General features: G+C 36.7%; 1 protein-coding gene and 1 long non-coding RNA gene across 2 annotated transcripts; both read left to right on the top strand.

Annotated features, from left to right (window-relative positions):
- Nucleotides 1–6557: 6557 nt before the first annotated feature.
- On the top strand, nt 6558–7764 carry LOC122314302. Its single transcript, XR_006243674.1, has 3 exons — nt 6558–7278; nt 7376–7474; nt 7567–7764. It is a non-coding gene; the product is annotated as an uncharacterized LOC122314302 (long non-coding RNA).
- Nucleotides 7765–19187: 11423 nt separating this feature from the next.
- Nucleotides 19188–19676, top strand: LOC122312708. Its single transcript, XM_043127372.1, has one exon. It carries the CDS (start codon nt 19188–19190, stop codon nt 19674–19676), a length of 489 nt encoding a protein of 162 aa, XP_042983306.1.
- Nucleotides 19677–20078: the final 402 nt, after the last annotated feature.

Raw genomic sequence — 20078 nt, 5'->3', positions numbered from 1 at the left:
ACCCAGTGCACTCTTTTTTCATTTTGTAGCTGGCCCCACCAGAATTGATGCATAATTTTGTTGATTTCATTCAAAAGGGATTTAGGCAGTTTGAAGACTCCCATGCAATAAGTGGGAAGGGCTTGAATCACAGCCTTAAGAAGAATTTCCTTTCCTGCCTGAGAGAGAAACTTATTTTTCCAGTTATTGATTTTTCCTCTAATTCTGTCAATGATATCCTTGAATGCAGCATGCTTAGATCTACCAATGAGAGCTGGTAAACCAAGATACTTTTCATAGCTTGAAGAGGCTCTAGTTCCAGCAAGATTCAAAATGTAGTCTTTGGCGGCTAGCTTTGTATTGGGGCCGAAGAAGATAGAGGTTTTAGTCTTGTTAAGTTTCTGACCCGAGGCTTCTTCATAGAGGTTTAGCAAAACATGAATAGATGACCATTCTCTTGCGTTGGCTCTGCAGGAAATCAAGCTATCATAAGCAAAAAATAGGTGATTGATGCTAAGCTTCCCCCTGCAAATAGGGAAATCATGAATCATCTTGATACTTTCAGCATGGTTCATTAAACTATTGAGCACCTCGGCCACCAGAATGAAAAGATAGGGGGAGAGGGGATCTCCCTGTTTGATTCCTCTAGTTGGTAAAAATTTGCAATGAGAACTACCATTAATAAGGAGAGAATAGGATACTGTAGTTACACACTGCATGACCAAGTTAATCCACCTGTTACTGAATCCCATCTTACCCATGACCTTTCTCAAGAAAACCCACTCCACTCTATCATAGGCCTTGCTCATGTCAAGCTTTATAGCCATATGACCTTGCTTCCCTTTGCCTTTGGTTGACATTGAATGAAGAGTTTCGAAAGCCACTATAACATTGTCCATAATCATCCTGCCGGGAATAAAAGCACTTTGGGTAGGGGCAATAATAGAAGGAAGAATCAATTTAAGCCTATTCGATAGTACTTTAGACACCACCTTATAAATGACATTGTAGAGAGAGATGGACCTAAAGTCCAGAACAGTTTGGGGATTTCTGAGTTTTGGGATTAGAACAATGAAAGTCTCATTAATAGCTGCAGTATCTCCATTCCCATTTAAGATTTCCAAGACAGCCTCAGTGAGGTCATCTCCTACAACTTCCCAGTGTGATTGGTAGAACAAAGCAGGGTATCCATCTGGTCCAGGGGACCCCATGGGATTCATATGGAACAAAGCAACCTTTACCTCTTCAGTTGAAAACTACTTGGTAAGGTTGGCATTCATCTCCCTGTCTACTCGAGGGTGGACCTGGCTCAAGCATGCTTCAATACCACTTGGATTTGATGATATAACAAGTTCTTGGAAATACTGGGAAAACAGAACAGAAATCTCTTCCAGGGCTGTTGTAGAACTGCCATCAGCCCTTATCAGCTTATGAATCCCATTGTTCTTCCTCCTCTGATTGGCACATTTATGGAAGAATTTGGAATTTCTGTCACCATCTCTCAACCACATCTGTTTTGCTCTCTGTTGCCATTTCAGGTTCTCTTCCTCAAGGGATCTGTCAATTTCCTTTTGTAGCACCTTTATAGCTGCTGAGTTAGACCCCTTGTTCGAGTCTTGCATCTTCAAAAGTATCTGTAATTGTCTTTGGATGTCCCTCTGCTTTTTCCCAAGGCTCGAGCTCCACTGCTTTAAAGACTCTTTGCATCTATTTAATTTTCCCATGATTGAATTCAACTTTAGGCCCTGAGCTGTCTCCTGGGAGGACCAAGTAGATTTGATAATGTTGTTGCATGCTTCATGTACATTCCAGCTTGCTTCAAATCTGAAAATCTTCTTCCTTCTTGTCTCAACATTTGAAGACCTCTTACCTCTCTTTCTAGCATTAAACAGTAATGGGCTGTGGTTAGAGGTTTGGGCAGCAAGAACATTGATATTGCATTCACAGAATAGGTCAGACCACAATAAATTACCCAAAGCACGATCCAGTCTTTCTTTAGTGAACTGATCTCCCTCTCTATTATTGCACCAGGTGTATTTTGAACTAGGGGTGTTCAAAATTCCGGGACTTTCGATTCCGACCGATTTCCGCTCCGATTCCGACTCCGGCAGAATCGGAATATTCGGTACTCGGGATCGGAATCGGAAGACTACCGATTCCGACTCGGAAGTCGGAATCGGAATCGGTACCCAGTTGGTTCCGAATTCCGAATTCCGACTTCCGACTTTTTTAAAAAAAATATTCCAGCGTCGTTTTGCAGCTGGAATATTTGTACAAGTAAAACGGAACGGCGTCGTTCCATTTAAATGGGAACGACGCCGTTTTGAGGAACCACTTATGACTTACCTCAGCCGGACACAGCTCACGCCTCACAGACCTCCATTTTGCCGATCTCCATTAAACCATTTTGCTCCACAGAGGCACAGACCTCTCAGTGCTCTCACGCCGCACGCCACACGAAGCCGCCGCCCCCCACCGTGACTCCGTCCGCTGTAGACTGCCATCGCCGCCCCCCACCGTGACTCCGTCCGCCGAATCCGACCAGTTTTCTCCAAAAGGTAAAAACTGGTGACTTGTGTAAATTGTAATGTGTATTCCGAATTTAAAATTTTAAATGGATTAGATTGGATGTATGGAATTTTTCTGTGAATGCACTGAATGGTGAACTGAGTTGTGAAATGATTATGTATTGAGGAACCGTTTTTCATTTTTAGTATTTTATTTGTTTGTGATTTTGGCCATTGAAGGCAACCTATTTGTGGAAATGTCACAAAGAAACGGAATAGGCTTAATATGAAGAAATTTTACTGTGTGAATTGGGGCTTTGATAATACATTAGCTAAAAAATACTTTTACACAAAGAAACGATTTTTTTGATGTTAGATGTGGTCTCATTAGGAAATTTGAAGCGTGATAATGAAGGATATAAACATTGTGGCAATTATGTTCTTTTATAATTCTTTTCTAAACCCATGACTTATTTTTTTTCAATTTGTAATTAAAGAGTTGAAAATATTGAGAATTTGATCTCTAGATATCTTTTATAAAGGAAACGACGACAACCGTCATCAAATTGCAAGATTATTAATTTCAAGGAAAGTTACTTAACTCATAGCACATGAATGCTTCTCCAAATCCTATTGGTGTTAGTGTAAATTCCACAAGGAATATGTGGCTAACAGATTTGCATTGGTGTGAAACCCCCTCATGTGACATTCAAATGGGAATTAATGATGTTCTTGTGGATGGTCCATTGGAAGATTGTGAGGATCTTAATAATAAAATGTGTATATAAAGTGTGCATAGGGTATAAATGGTTTTGATTATTTCGACTGAGAGCAACATAATAGCAAAAAGGGGATAATTGAAAAGGCATGAGGTAGAAAAATCCTTAGGAAATTGGGTGTGTATTGCATGATGGATATGCTTAACCCCATAGTTGTTCGTGCTCAGCTGTGCTTATTAATTACAATCAGGCAGGCTAGGAGAATTGTCGAAAAGCCAACCCTTCCCCCTTGTTCATTTCAGAAACCCAGACTCATAAATGTGTTTTATGGTGGCTCAATTGAAGTATTATCGGCCTATTCTAATATACTTCAACCAACACCAAGTACCTTCTTCTCTGAATAATATGCCTATACCTATGCCTATGCTTGGTGTTGCTAGTTGCCACCTCATTTAAAGTGTGTTAGAATTTTCAGGTATCATGTTCTTTCCAGAGTTATGCTCCATGTTTTTCAAGGCCATATTAGGATTTGTCTTTTCTTTGAGAAATATTAGCTTGGTCAAGTGCATGGTAAAAAAAAAAATGGAAATCATGTTAATGTAAAAGAACGTACTTACATCTATTGCTTTTTCTATAATTGGTTGGACCTAGTGCCAGTCATTTCCGAGGTTGTTTTGATAAGACTTCCCCATTATTGTCTTTGCAAGATTTCTCTAGTTGTATATATTAATTGGTAAGTTGGTTAAATTATGCATTAAGATCAATAGTTTTTTCCTTTTTTATTCAAGTTCAATTGCAGTATGACAAATAGTTAGATAATGATTACTTGAGGATGGTGCTTATGTGCATTGGCATCTGCAGCTTTCACGTTTGAAAATCAGGACACGAAAGCCACATTCATTGCTGAAGCTTGTTTCCTGTGGAAAGTGTCTCTCAACTAAGTCTCCGAGATGATACAAAGAACAGAATTTTGGATGGCTTGGAAGGATAGATCGTGCCACCTCATTTGCATTATTAATGTGTAGAGAGGTTCCTACTGTTTACTAGGTCAGTTTCTTTGTCAAATCCGTTATCATTGAATAAAAGTATGATTTATAGGTGATGAGAAATTGTAGGAAATAAATTAGATCGTGCAGCTCTATTAAATATATAAATTTTTCTGATGAAGAAACAAGTTTTGTTCATTGAGAAGTTTAGAGCTTGAATACTATCTTTTTTTTTGGAAAGGTGACTGTTGGAATGTTGTATTTGAGCGCCTTTTAATTTTTGATGCTTGATATATTCTGCCAGGTTTGGTCTTTGGTGAGGAGATTCGATCAACCACAGAAATACAAGCCATTTATCAGTAGGTGCATCAAGATAATTGGAGGGGATCACAGACTTAGGGTATTAAATCTCTCAATTTTCTTATTTAACTCTTTATTCACTTGCCAAAAAGAAGAAGGCTCTAGAGCAAATATGGACTCATATCATACAAATCAAGCTCTGGTGCTCGAATGTTGCTTACAAGTTTAAATAATGAGTTGAGAAAATTTTAAATCAAGGTTAGTTTTAAAAAACTGACAGTTCATGGATTTAGTTATAATTATACAAATTTCAATAGAGTTATGCTGATATGAATCAGTCAGCTCCATGGGCTAAGTTTGAGGATTCTACATGGAGGGCTATTATAACCTAGGATCTTAGTAGGATACGTTAGATCCAGTTTGCCGTCTAGCTTGATATTTTAGTTTGCCGTCTTACATTCAATCAAAACTTGTATTTTCATTGTTTTTTTGGGTATCTGAATGTAAGACGATAAACCATGCTTATTAATTTGGTTTTCTATATATGTGACAGATTTGAAGCTATGGAGGAAGAACCATATGGGACCCCAGAACAGGATCAGGATGCCACAATGCCGTCTCGGGCGTCCCCAACACCGAGATCGAGACCCTCTTCCAGAACACAAACTTCATGTGCAAGTAGTCGATTCCCAATGCCGGTAAATATAGAAGATGAAGATACATTTAATGAGGAGGCTGAGATGGGTATTGGGGATGAGCCGGATGTACCACCTCCATCCGCGAGTGCCAAGCCACCACGTCCACAATCAAATAAAAAAAGATCGTGGACGTGGGAACATTTCACCAAGGTTGACGGTGATCCCTCGGAACCGCACGCGGCGTGCAACCATTGTGGCCAAGAAGTTGGATGTCATTCAAAGAAACAAGGCACTACTGGATTGATATCACATCTAAATGGTTGCCAGAGGTATAAGATAGCGAAGGGATTGGCGGCCAAAGATCAGACAACGCTGAGTTATGAAACTTCTACTGCGACTGATGGTACGCAAGTTAAGAAAATGACCATCCCTCAATACAGTGAGAAGTTGTTGAGAGATGCGCTTGCCGAGATGATCATTGAAGATGAGATGCCTTTTATGACAGTTGAAAGAAGAGGGTTCCAAAAGTTTGTCAAGCTCATTGAGCCACGATTCCCAATGCCGTCACGGTATACAGTGATGCGGGATTGTATGAAAAGGCATTTAAAAGAGAAGGCTGAGATGAGGCAAATGTTTGTGAGGACTGGCCAGAGAGTCTCATTTACGACTGACACATGGACGTCTATACAGAATGTTTCATACATGTGTATTACAGCACACTACATTGACAGTTCATGGATTTTAAAAAAACGGATTATTGGATTCAAAGAAATCAGTGATCATAAGGGTGCATCAATTGGGGCGGCAATGGATGATTGCTTGAAAGATTGGGGAATTCAGAAAGTTTTGTGCATTACAGTTGACAATGCTAGTGCCAATGATACTGCAATTGAATGGTTCAAGCGGAATACGAGAGTGAGAGATGATGTCATCCGGGACCATGAGTTTATCCATGTTCGTTGTTGTGCTCACATAATCAACCTGATTGTGACTGAGGGCTTAAAAGAGGTTGATGATTCCATTACAAAAGTCCGCAACATTGTGCGGTATGTGAGGGCTTCTCCCCAACGGCTGAAAAAATTCAGGGCAATAGAAGAACAACTTGGGATAAAACATTCACGGACGCTGTGCTTGGACGTTCCCACTCGATGGAACTCTACATATATGATGTTAGATGTGGCACAGAGGTACCAGAAAGTATTTGAGCGGATGGAGGTGGAAGATGGGGGCCTTAAGTATGCTTTGCTGGAGCCTGCCGGAAAGGGGCTCGGTCCGCCGGACACACATGATTGGACGAGTGTAGGATTTTTTGTTACATTTTTGCAGATTTTTTATGATATTACAATGAAAATATCTGGATCCGCATACACGACTGCAAACTTGTGGTTCAGTCAGATCTCGACACTACACCACCACTTGGAAGATGGTTGTGATGACCCTAGCGGACTTCTATCTGGTATGGCTCAGAGGATGCTGTCCAAATATAATAAATATTGGGGGCAAGTTGAGAAGATAAATAGATTACTCTTTGTGGCTGTGATCCTTGACCCCCGATTCAAGTTGGCCGTGATAGAATATTGGGCAAATTCCGTCCTTGGGGCAATGAAGGCTGCATCGTTTGTTACATCGCTTAAAACTGATCTCGATGACTTGTACTTCCATTACAAAAATAGTGGACAGCCTTCATCTTCAGCGGGTACCTCACACGTGACTCCGACACCTCCCTCTGATGACTTTAGCCCAGTAGGTGCATTGCCTCGACGCCGTCAGAATTACGACATCATGAATGAGTATCATCAGCTTGTTGCGTCGAAGAATATTATGGGGTGTACTTCAGAGGTTGAACGGTATTTTATGGAAGAGGTCGAGGCACCTAGTCCTGCATTTGAGATATGCATTTGGTGGAAGGCTAATTCCGTCAAGTATCCAGTCCTTTCCCGTATTGCTCGAGATGGGCTAGCCATTCCTATTACGACGGTTGCATCTGAGTAGGCGTTTAGCACTGGAGGTCGAGTGTTGGATGCTTTTCGGAGTTCTTTGTCACCGTCAACTGTGGAGGCCCTCGTTTGCACACAGAACTGGATCAGTGATACACCCCTTGGACTAGATAGCATTGGCATTGACGATGAGAGCTATAGGCTTGAAGATGGTAACCATATTTTACTTGTTTTTTTATTATTGATTATTTTAATTGTTTTTATGATTATACTAATTTATTTAATTTATATTTTTTTATCATTTCACAGATGTAATTGTGAACCCCAGTATAGTTGCTGATGACTGATGGAGTATGGATAAAGATAAGTTGATATCAGAATTAACTTATTCCGTCCTTGGTATTAATGGTAATTAAATTTTACTTTTAATTCCGTTTCAATTTTCTGAATCAATATTTGGTTACATTTATTGATTGAATTTTTTTTTATCTTAATTTCAGGTACTTCAAATGACCAACTACGATGCTGCAAATGATGTTTCTTTTTTGATTGAATCAAAATGTTTGTTCTTATGGACTGTTTAATCAAACTTTGAACTCGGCTGTTATTTCTATTATTCATTGTTTATGATCTTCTGAATTATGTATAATATTAATACGCAGATCGGTATGCAAATTCATTTGTATGTAATAAAACTCATGAGCCGAAAATGCGAAGGGAGCTAGCTAGATCATGAGCCGCCTATATATATAGTATATACACACACACAGATATCTATATATATATAAGTACTATATCTCTCATAATGCAAGTTTGATTAATTAGTAAATTAATCATAAATTTAAATTAATATTATTTCAAGTTAAAATTTACTTTTTGATTAATCACATTAAACTAATACATAAATTAGTATATAATTAAATTTAAAATAAGATAAAACCTATCATACTAAAGAAGTCGGAATTCCGACTGGAGTCGGAATTCCGCCTCATCGGAAGTCGGAATTCCGATCGGTAGTCGGAATTCCGACTTCCGAACAGAGGCGGACTCCGATTCCAGTCGGAATCGGAATCGGAGCTCGATTTCAATTCCGACAAAAGTCGGAATCGGAAGTCGGGGTTCCGATTCCGACTTAGTCGGAATCGGAGCACACCCCTATTTTGAACCTTCATAGCCAAGGTCACTCAGGCCACACCAATCCATAGACATTCTGAAGGCTTCCATTTGGGGATATGGTCTGCTGGCTGCCCCCACCTTTTCATGGTGATGCATTATCTCGTTGAAATATCCCACACAAAGCCATGGTTTGTCCTCCCTTGGTTTGATCATCCTCAACAGGTTCCAATTTTCCCCTCTCCTTGAAGTTTCAGGGAAACCATAAAAGCCAGTAACCAAAATCTGTTGGGGGCTCTCCTCTTGGGTGAGGACCAATGAGATATGGTTATGAGAGTAGTTCTCTAAAGAGAAGTCCACATTGCTTTTCCATAGAAAAGCTAAGCCCCCACTGAGGCCTCTACTTCCCACCACAAAACTTCCCACCACTGAGGCCTCTACTTCCCATCAGTAATGGGCTGTGTTCAGAGGTCTTGGCTGCGAAGTAACTGTGCGTGGAGTTTGATGACCATAAAAGGCATTACGGACATGCATATATGGTAGTGTTTTGGCCCTTTTGGATGTTTCATGTCGTGGAGAATTGTAGTGCTGAAGGGAGTGGGAAATATCAATTGACCAATATAACCCTCGTGGATGGGCCATCTCTTTCTATGGTTGTTAATGGAATCCTCCTACAACGACTTACAAAATTCATTTAGGGTGTTCACTGAATTAGTTCTTTCTTTTTTTTTTTCTTTTTTTTAATTTTATTTTATTCACATCATTTAAAAACAATTCTTTAATTTTTAAATATAAAAAATTGGTATCCACTATTGGTGACTTTTATCTGTAGAACTAGCATTATCCTTGTTATTAATTTATTAGGATAAAAAATAGCACAACAAAAAAGTCTAATTAATATTATATATATATATATATATATAGAGAGAGAGAGAGAGAGAGAGAGAGAGAGAGAGAGAGAGAGAGAGAGAGAGAGAGAGAGAGAGAGAGAGAGAGAGAGAGAGAGAGAGAGAGAGAGAGAGAGAGAGAGAGAGAGAGAGAGTTTTTGTTGCCTTGTTGGAGGCCTTTATAAAATATTGAGGTTAATTACACTTTATCTCCTTGTACTTTCACTCAATTCAAAATGGATCCGCTTACTTTTGAAACTTCAAAATCCCCTGATTCCATCTAACATCAATGTTAAATCGAACAAAAATTGAGCACATGCTGCTCATGTGTAGCTTCTTCACCTGTAAAGGCAAAAATACTCTCCAAGGAAAAATGTCACTTTGCCCTCCCGAATTTTCACTTAATTCTCAATTTGCCCTGAATGTAACATTAAATTAGATTTCTATAATAAATTAAATTAAATTTTTATAATAAATTTGAATTTACAAATTTGGGATAAAAGACTAGTAAAAAGATAAATTTTTGAACTTAGAAAAATACTAGGATATAATTTTATGACTTTTTTTTTTAATTTTTAAAAATATATTTGAATAACTTTATCTAAATCACACTAAATATATAAATATATAAAACTAAATATGTAATATTAATACAAATAAAGCTTTATTCCTCTACCTCATGAATACTTATTATTCTCATTTTATTCCTCTACCTCACGAATAGTGATTTTGATTAATTGCTTATATTCTTATTTATGGAACATGAGTAATCATTCATCTTACCCCACAAAATTAAAGAAAGTAAATTATTATAGACACTATTCCAAAATTTCAGAAGCTATTCCAAATTTAACAACGAATATATAAAATAAACGTTGAAGAATTCAAGAATAAAATGAGAATAATAACTATTCATGAGGTAGAGAAATAAACCTTTATTTTTATTAATATTACATATTTAGTTATATATATTTATATATTTAGTGCTTTTTATATAGAGTTATTCAAATACATTTTTAAATTTTTTTCTAAAAAAAATTAGAAAATTATATCTTAGTATTTTACTAAGTTTAAAGATTTATCTTTTTGTTAGTCTTTTATCCAGATTTGTAAACTTAGGTTTATTATAATAATTTAATTTAATTTATTATAAAAATCTAATTTAATGTGACATTTGGGGCAAATTGAGAAAAGCGTGAAAGTTTAAAGGGGCAAAGTGAAATTTTTCCTTGGGGGTATTTTTATCTTTGCAGTTGAAGAAGCTGCACGTGAGTAGCACATGCTCAATTTTCGTCCGATTTAACGCTTATGGTAGATGGAAGGGGGGATTGTGGAGTTTTGAAAGTAAGTAGGTTCACTTTAATGCAATTATTAATTTTGGGGGCACATTATGAATTAAGTGAAAGTTTAAGGGGACAAAGTGTAATTAACCCAAAATATTGTAATTATTTTTTAGTTAAAATATGTAAAATTTATGTAAATGTTTTAAAGATGTATAAAATGTGTTAAAATTAAAAAGTAAAAATTAATAACACAATCATATATATTATGTTTCATTTAATAATTTTAGTTTTAAATAAAAATTATGGATTTAATTAGATGTGTTATTGTTCATTTAACAAATTTAAATTAATTAACTTTTTTTTAAAGCAAGATGTTTTATTGCTCATAAAGACTTACAAAGATTCATGCAAAATAATAGAATGAATACAATTAGGAACATCCTCAATGTCTATTATATCCTCTTGATAGTTAAGAGCATCCCTTGCTAGTCTATGAGTTGCACCATTGGTTTCTCTCCTCATTAGGAGTGTAACTGGTCCAGTTTGGTCTGGTTTTAGACAAAATTTAGAACCGAACCGATATGCACCAGTTTTGTATTTTTCAAAACCAATTACGCACTGATTACACTCCTAAACCGGTATTCCAGTTTTACCAATTTTCGGTCCGATTTTACTGGTTTTAATATAGTATATTATAGTATATAATACTTTAGTGATAATATATTGTAGCATATTATAATATATATTATAATTGTATTATAGGCTATAATGACATATTATAAAATATAATATAATGATATATTATAGTATATTATAATATATAGTAATAAAGTATTAGAATAACTATTAATATGCACTATATAATATTAATATAACTATTAATACAATAAATAAAATGATATGAGATTTTAAAATTTAATATTATATTAGTTAGTAATTTATCATATAATACAAAACTAATTTATATATAGTTATATATTATATATAAATATTATATACAATATAAAAAATTAAAATATATATATAAACTGGTACAGTTTTAGAAAAAGAAAAATTGAAATCGGACCGATTTTGACTGGTTTTAAGAAAAATAAAACTGATACCGGACCGAACTAAATTCGGGATCGGACCGATCCCACCTGTTTGATCCGGTATAGTCCGGTTTACCGGTTCATCGGTTTTTTTTTACACCCCTACTCCTCATGTGATTAATAGAACATTCTGCAAATGAGTTAAGCATTGGCTTTGTATCCTCAAGCAATAGGCCAACTGGACTCCAATCCTTCACTTCCTTATTGAGAAAATTAACAACTTGAAGAGCATCTCTCTCAAGAATAAACTGTCTAAAACCCATGTCTTTACAGAAAATTGAAGCCATCTACACTTCATAAGATTATGCAAGGAAAGCTTCTACATAGAGAGCCCGAGATGCTCGAAGGGTGCCCAAAGCTTGTCCATTAGCATTCATTATAATAACTCCAATACCAACCCTGTCTCTTAGTTTATCAATGGTTGCATCCCAATTTATTTTGTATGTTGCCTTAGGAGGTTTCTTCCATGAGCAAAGTATCTATGGCCAAGAATTTCCTCTTAGTAAGGAATGCCTCTCTTGAGAGCTTTTAAAGAGTTGCAACTCCTTCCCAACTCTGTGGATTGGAGTGGTTAAAACCTTTACTGTGAGTGACAAAATTTCTCCTCATCCATATCAACCTTGTGATCACAACAGCTTCTTTCAAGTCTTCTGTCCTTTTTCAAAATTTGGGACAACTTGCTCCATATCTCCATAAAAACATGACTTTGGAATGATATTTTTTGGATTCTGATACAACCTTGACTCAAAACATCCTGCGGGGTAACACAATTCCAAAGTACATGTCCCACTATTTCTGGAGAGGCTTTGCATATTGGACGCATATCATCTTCAACAACCTTCCTTCTACATAGATTTAAAAAGGTGGGATAGGCACCTCTACAAGCTTTCCAAATAAACATCTTCATAGAATTTGGTACTTCCAATTTCCATAAAGATCTCCAAGTGCCATTATTATTCCTCCTAGTAGAGGTTCAACATCAAATCTAGTAGCAAACTCCCTATGGAGATGTTATGCACTTTTTATTGAAAAAGTGCCCATCTTGGTCTTTGTTCCTCGCTTTCTAAAACTGATAATTAGAACTGAAGGGCACAACCTCTATTTTATGTCTTGTGATCCATAACTCAAGGGCACAATAATCAAAGGAATGAATGTGTGGAGAAAACAAGATGATTATTTACTTGGAAAGATGGCTCTTTTGATGATATTCTATGATTTTGTGTCATTTGCTTACCTTACACTTGGCCTAACTTGGTTTCTAAGGTTTGTTTAGTTATGGAAGGATGTGACCTGGTTGCACAGCTACATTACAGTGCTAATTGCTCTTGGAATGTGGGAATTTGCTATCTATCTGGAATATGCCAACTTCAATTCAATTGGAAGCCGACCAATGACTATTACTTTCTGGACTGCAATTTTCATATTTGTCAAGAAAAATGGATCTCGCCTTCCGCTTTTGGTGGCTTCAATTAAAATCATCACTGATTGAAATCCTTTATGCAGTCCCAATCACTGCCAATCTTATATTGAATGAACTATTAGATCATGTTTTTAAATTTAAACTCTATTTTTAGATGATCACAACTGAGTGTTCAACAGATTATTTTCACTACATGTATTAACCAAGTCCAACTCAAACTCGTCGGCACCCTCTCGCAAATTTCTCTAAAAATATCTTCATTTCTATGTGTTATTTGGAAAAGTCATAAACCTCCAAAAGTGCAGCAGCAAAATCCAAAATATCCAATCCAACATAGTGCGTGTCTTGTGTTCACCACACCAATAGCCGATTACTTCATTCCTCTCATAACATCCCTCACGTTTTCTCTCTCTTTCTAGTTCACGTGATCACTTTTTTTGCCACAAATATTAGATTAATGCTGCAAGGTAAGTAATTTGATCATAAATTAGGATTACCATACGTTAGCTAGTTATATATATTATTATTAAAGTCAGTTGTTTGTAAGCCAATGTTTATGTACCACGCATGTTATGATATTTACAAGCACAACATTTATCATGTTTCATTCCGTAAATTATATTTATGTATGATTATGCATCTCATGCATCTCACATTGCATAAGACACGTAAGCTTTCTTATGATCAAGTATAAGATAGGATCAAACCAATTAATAAGATGGTCATTTAGATGCATGGTATTAATTCGATTTATGGGTGGATATACAAGTCATGGATCTATGGGTGGTCCATGGCTTGTATATTATTAGCGGCTCCTTTGCGGCTGTGGGATGTGGGTTCGGTGCACAACCTTGCACACATGATAACGTGTTTGGGCTAGTATGATAAGTAAGATAAGTCAAGATAAGTCATGCATGTTATAAGTATATGTATGAATAATCATTATTTTAAGTGCTCAGGATGAAATATATTATGAAAAACCTTATGTTAAATATGTTTATATTATAATGAATTTCTTACTAAGTCATCGACTCATTTTAGTTGTTTTATATTTTTAAACCACTTTGGGTGTAAATATTTATGAAGGTAGAGCTGCAGAATGAGACTTAATCCCAAGAGTGACAATAGCCTAGATCATGTACAGAAATTTTAAGTGATGATTTTTATGGTACAAATTTTGAGAAATTTTAATAAATGCTTCCGTGCACTCTCTCTTATGATCTAAGTATTTTAATAAAGATAAAGTTTATTTATAGAATCTTTGTACTTGGTGTCCCCTTCAGAATAAAAGAACATACTTTTAAGTCAAGGTCAATAGTAGCATTCTGACTCTCTAGATCTTTAAAAGAATAACATTATTATTAATCATGGGGAGTAGGGTGTTACAGTTGGTATCAGAGTTTAGGTTGAAAGATTCCGTAGACTTTTCAAAATAAATGAGAGGAAAACTCTTTGAAAAAAAAAACATTTTACATGCAAAATAGGAATTTTGAAAATTGAAAGTGAAAAAAAATCTAGACCAAGGTCTCCTCAGGGCATGTTTTGCTCTGCAGTAAGTATTTTTAGCTTTTACTATTTATTTTGTTAATGAAAATTAAGAATTATAAATTTTAGATACATGCATGTCAAAATGTACCTACTAAGTGAAAGGGTATTAGTGTATAAGGTAAGGAAGTTTCTAAATGTGAGGTTAGAAAACTTTGTTTTTAAGGCATCTTGTTCATAAGGAAATAGTATTATATTTTATTGAGTTTTATTTAAAAAAATTAGGGATGAATTTAGTGGGTTTTGAAGTTATCACATAGATTTATGTATGGTGTATGGTATTTCATGATGATTGGTGGTACTCGTATGAGGGAAGTTTGTAACAACCTTGTCAAATAATTCTAAGATCAGAATATTGATAATTTTTATTGGGCCTTAAATTATATTTAATGAGTTATATTGGATAAGCTTAAGAGCGACAAATTATTGAGATTGATTAAGAGTTTTAATTGGGTTTAATAACTAGGTTAAATTCCATTTATTATTTATTAAATGAGTTGGATTCCTTTCAGAATTTAAAGATCGGCTATTAGAAATTTATTTTAGTTTACAATCATTACTGATAGAAATCCCCAATGCATTCTCAGCCACTGCCAATCCTACATTGAATGAACTACAAGATCATGTTTTTAAATTTAAACTTTCTTCTTAGATGATCACGATTGAGTATTCAGTAGATTATTATCACTACACGTATTAACCAAGTTCAACTCAAACTCGTCGGCACCTTCTCTCAAATTTCTTTATAAATATCTTCCATTCTATGTGTTATTTGGAAAAACTATAAATCTCTGTAAGTGCAACAGCAGAGCCCAAGATATCCAGTCCAGCACCAGGCATGTCCTACGTTCGCAACACCAATAGCTGACTACCTCATTCTTCTCACAATATCTCTCACATTCTCTCTTTCTTTCGAGTGCACGTGAAAGATTTCATGCCAAAAATTAGATTAACGCTACGAGGTAAGTAACTTGATTATAAATTAGGATTACCATACATTAGCTAGTTATATATATTATTATTAAAGTCAGTTACTTGGAAGCCAATGTTTACTTATCATGTATGTCATGATATTTGCAAGCATGACATTCATCATTTTTCATTCCTCATATTATAGTTATGTATGTATTATGCATCTTCCGTTACTAAGACATGTAAGCTTTCTTATGATCAAGTATAAGATAAAATTAGACCAATTAATAAGATGATCATTTAGATGTATGGTATCAATGCAATTTTGGAGGGATGTGCAAGTCATAGATCTATGGCTAGCCCACCATAGTATGCTAGAATCCTATTAGCGGCTCCCTTTGCTACCACAGGATATAAGATCGATGCACAACCTTGCACACAGGGTTGTGTGTGGGTTAATATGATAAGTAAGATAAATCAACATATGTCATGCATGTCATAAGCAATCGTATGAATAATCATAATTTTAAGTACTCAACATGAAATATTTTATGAAAAACTTTATGTTAAGTATGTTTACGTTATGATAGATTTCTTATTGAGTCATCATCTCATTTTAGTTTTTTTATGTTTTTAAATCACACTGAATCTAAATATTTGTGCAGGTAGAGTTGTAGGGCAGACTTAGTCCAGGGATGTGTGACAATGGTCTAGATCATGCATAGAGATTTTAAGTTATGATTTTTATGGCATAGATTTTGAGGAATTTTAATAAATGCTTTAGCATACTCTCTCTTATGATCTAAGTATTTTAATAAAGATTAAGTTTATTTATAGAATCTTTGTACTTCGTGCTTCCTTCAGAATAAAAGAAAATAATTGTGAGTTAAGGTCAGTAGTAGCACTCTTGCTCCCAAAATCTTTAAAAGAATAACTTTATTATTAACCGTAGGGAGCAGCATGTTTTGTATAACCTCTAAAGTACTTCTTCTTGGCACAATATATTTCTTTTTTGTGGTAAATTCACTTGTAGTGTCTGGATACTTCTTATGGGCAAGGCTTTTATACGGATTAAATTTTTTCATTACATACATGGCGTTGAACTCCAACATTGTGAAGAATCCAATAAATAAAAATGAGACATACTCAAAGAAGCATATCTGCACCCGGGCAAGGTGCTTTGAAGGGAGAAGGTTTGTCACAGTCGATTTTACATGACTAAGCCCAGCTTACACTGATAGTAGGGCCCATGGGCCACTGCATGGCTATTTCATGAATTCCATTTTATGGCTTTTGTATTACTGTTTAATTGGACTTGTAGTGTAGTTAGTAATGGGCTTGAGTTTAGAGTAATCTTCATTTCATATGTTAATTTGGGCCCATATGTGGGACAACTTGTTGGGACCTCATACTATATGTATAGAGGAGGGGGCTCTATGAAATTATTCTGGAATTTCGTTGGAATCCTTGGAGTTTCATCTGGAGGAATTGGGTGGCCTCAAATCACCCTTATGTATATGGAATGTTAATCTCAACCATCTCCTAGTTTCTATAATACGTTACCTAGTAATTTACAGTGTGAGGTTAAAGAGATTCATAACACTAAGCAGCCACCTCGCATTAATGTTGAGGACCATTGACAGACAAGGACGAGCTCATATGATTGAACCCGCGGTATCCACCACTCGTCTTGTTGGAAACTGCCAGGAGACAGCCAGAAGACACCTACTAGTGAGTTCTCCCCTCCCTCAACGATGGGCTTCAACCCTATATCTCTTATTCTTCGTTTCCTTTCTCTATAGCGTGACTACTTTTCTATGTGTGATCTACTTTCCATCGAAACCTGCCATGAGGAGAGTCAGAGAACTACCTAGACAGCCAAAATTAGTTGGCCAAATGCTTCCTGTCATTCTTGCACTGTTATGTAGGCGCGGGTAAAAAAATTTTAGATCTGGCCCGTCTCAATGACCCGAATCGATTCGACCCAACAAGTGCGGGTTAAAAGCATTTTTGGGTTGAACCTATAGAATGCCGGTTTCAACCCACCTAAAATCACGCAAATCCCTCCCCATTCTTTTCATCATTCACTGTTGCCTCCATTGACCATTCCCTCTATTCCTTTTTCTATTCAACTTTTCTCTATTTAAAGATTGAGGCCGTCGAGGATGCTTTGTTTGACGAGTTCATTGCTGATGTGATTGAGGTCGCCAACATCCTGCTCCATCTCTCTCAACTATTCTTTAAGTCCAAGAGTTGCTGCAGATTTTCTTTATGGGGACGCCAAAAGAAAGATATCTCTAAACCTGGGAAAGGCTTGTGACGAAGCACCACCAAAACGAGGCATTTTAAACGAGAAAACTTATGGAAGATTTTTCGACAAACCAAAATACAGAGTCTAAAAGAAAAATGGTACCTTGTTTGACAGTTTGTTTGTTGTGGGGGAGATTTTCCAGTAGAGAGAGTGACCCACGTAGAAAAGGAGGAGTTCAAAGAAGGGTTGAGCAAAAAGTTTCAAGAGTGATGGAAAGCCGCTAGCGTCCTCCAGCATCGGGGAAGTAAAACATTTCATAGATTTGGTAAGAAATTTTTTCTTTCCACCAACTCCTATCAACCTACCATCGAATCAGAAAGTTTCAGAAAGTAGAAGTATTTTTTCTATTCCAAAACCTCATGGCCTTGGAGCAGTGTAACTTCCCACCTCAAACTTCCATTTCCTTCAATCTCAAGGATGGGTTTGTTGTGCTGTTGGATAATCACATCACCACTGGAAAAAGGGTTTAGTTTACTTGTTGAAAAGAAGGTTTATTGTTAATGAGCTAGGTAGCAATGCTGCAATGACGGATCTAATCAACAAACTTAGCCTTGAGATTGAGAAAAAGGGAAACTTTTACTTGGATCTCACTATAAAGCTTAATGGATACTAAGAAAACCCTTGGAACCGACTTGTGGCAAACCCAGACCTACTGCCATAATTAAAAAAAAATAAAAATAATAATAATAATAGAAGAAGAAGAAGAAGAAGTGAAAACAGGTTGAACCAAGTCGGGTTGGGTCATGTTGGTTCACAGTGGTTAACTAAGTACATGGCCTGGGTCGGATTGGGCTCAAAATCTGTGCAGTTTGGTCGGGTTGCAGGCCTACTATTATGGCAAGTCCACATCAATCTCCTTCTCTTCTACCTTCTCTTCTCGATCTAACGGCACCGAAATTTTTCTCACCTCAATATTCCACTACCATGCCATAGAAGAAGTCGAATAGATGCCCCATTTTAGCCCTCAGATCTGTCACCTAGCTCTGTCACATCCCTCCTCTCTCGGTGAGTCACTATTGTGCGATTATTTTTCTTTTACGAGTCAAAAATGCCTTTCGTAGCTTTCTATATATCGTAACCCACGTACATACCTTGAGAACCTTATAATTACGTTACTACCCCTTAATTTGCAAGTTAGGATAGGAGGTGATTGTTTTATGTTGGGCTTGGCTCACGTGGGCTTGTTTTAGTTTGGGCTCCCTTTTACATGAATGACATTGAGTTTATTTATTTATTTATTTATTTTAAACATAGTGTTTAACTATAGATCAGCAATTGTTACCCACTCCACCTACATAACACAATCCAGTCCCTCACCCAAATCCCAATCCTGTCGGCCCACGTGTATATAAAAGCTAGCATTTTATCACTATCATCCCTCAATATGAGAGAGCTGAGTCTAACCCCTCTCCTCTCTCTTGCCTTTCTTCCCAATGGATCCAACTCTTGCCCCTACAAAAAGTTGTTCATTTTTCTCACAATTTCTTCATTCCCCAGCTTCAACCAGGAAGAGAGAGCCTTGTTTGTGAGTGTGTGAATGTCCTCTCGATATGAAAACCATGTCTCGGACCAAGAAAGAGAAAGCCAGAGCAACGTTTAAACTAGCACGCAAAACAAGAACCAAGACCAAGAAGCCCAAGTTCCTCAGTCTCCGCCTGAAACTTTCCTTAGAAAACTCACCAACCTCTTCCCAAATGACGCACAACCACAAAAACAACCAACACGATGATGATCATGACAGTAGCCAGCACCAGCTGAACCTGTTTCCTCTACACCCAAAAAACCTAGTGGAAGACAAAGACATACACGACGAGAACATGGCCTTCCTCTACGACACACCTGGCGCGACCATTAACAGCCTCCGTGCCATGGCTTCGACGTCCTCCGAGGATGACTCGCTCTTTTCCTCGTCGTCACTAATGTATGATTGCGGGGGAAAGGATAGGGATCAGGAGCGTACTGTTGATGTCGGTGGCAATTACTGTAACAGCACGAGCTCGAAGATGGTAAGGACGACCATGAGGAACAAAGAGAGAGACACGAGCTAGGAGGAGAAGTGGGTGCGTTACTCTGAGGTACCAGTGGAGAATAAGGAATTGGAAGAGGTGAGTAGTTGCACGGTGGGTATATGGCTGCCTTGTACAATAAAGCGGAAGGGGAGGGGGAGGGGGAGCTGTAGAAAAGGAAGGGAGGTAGAGGGAGGGAGGTCTCCTCACTTTGGGCGGGAGATGGTTTAGGCAGAACTGGTTCAGTTGAGCCACGTAAGGTGTGAGGTGTAACTTTAGGAACTAACTGATGAGTAGATTAAGTGTACGTTAAAGATAATACTTAGGGAGTTTAAATTATATTACTAAGTATTAATTTATGATGAGATTATAGTAATAAATCATAAGGGTTTAATTTTTAATTATAATCAAGTCCAATTACTGAGCCAAATTTTCCATTGCTTA

This window comes from Carya illinoinensis, chromosome 6 (genome assembly GCF_018687715.1).
Source record: "Carya illinoinensis cultivar Pawnee chromosome 6, C.illinoinensisPawnee_v1, whole genome shotgun sequence".
Taxonomy (NCBI): domain Eukaryota; kingdom Viridiplantae; phylum Streptophyta; class Magnoliopsida; order Fagales; family Juglandaceae; genus Carya; species Carya illinoinensis.
Note: the sequence above shows the minus strand (reverse complement) of the source record. Positions and strands in the feature narration are given on the sequence as shown.

What these genes read in the sequence shown, in the direction of transcription:
- LOC122312708 (XM_043127372.1), top strand. Translation starts at nt 19,188, where the DNA reads ATGTCTCGGACCAAGAAAGAGAAAGCCAGAGCAACGTTTAAACTAGCA.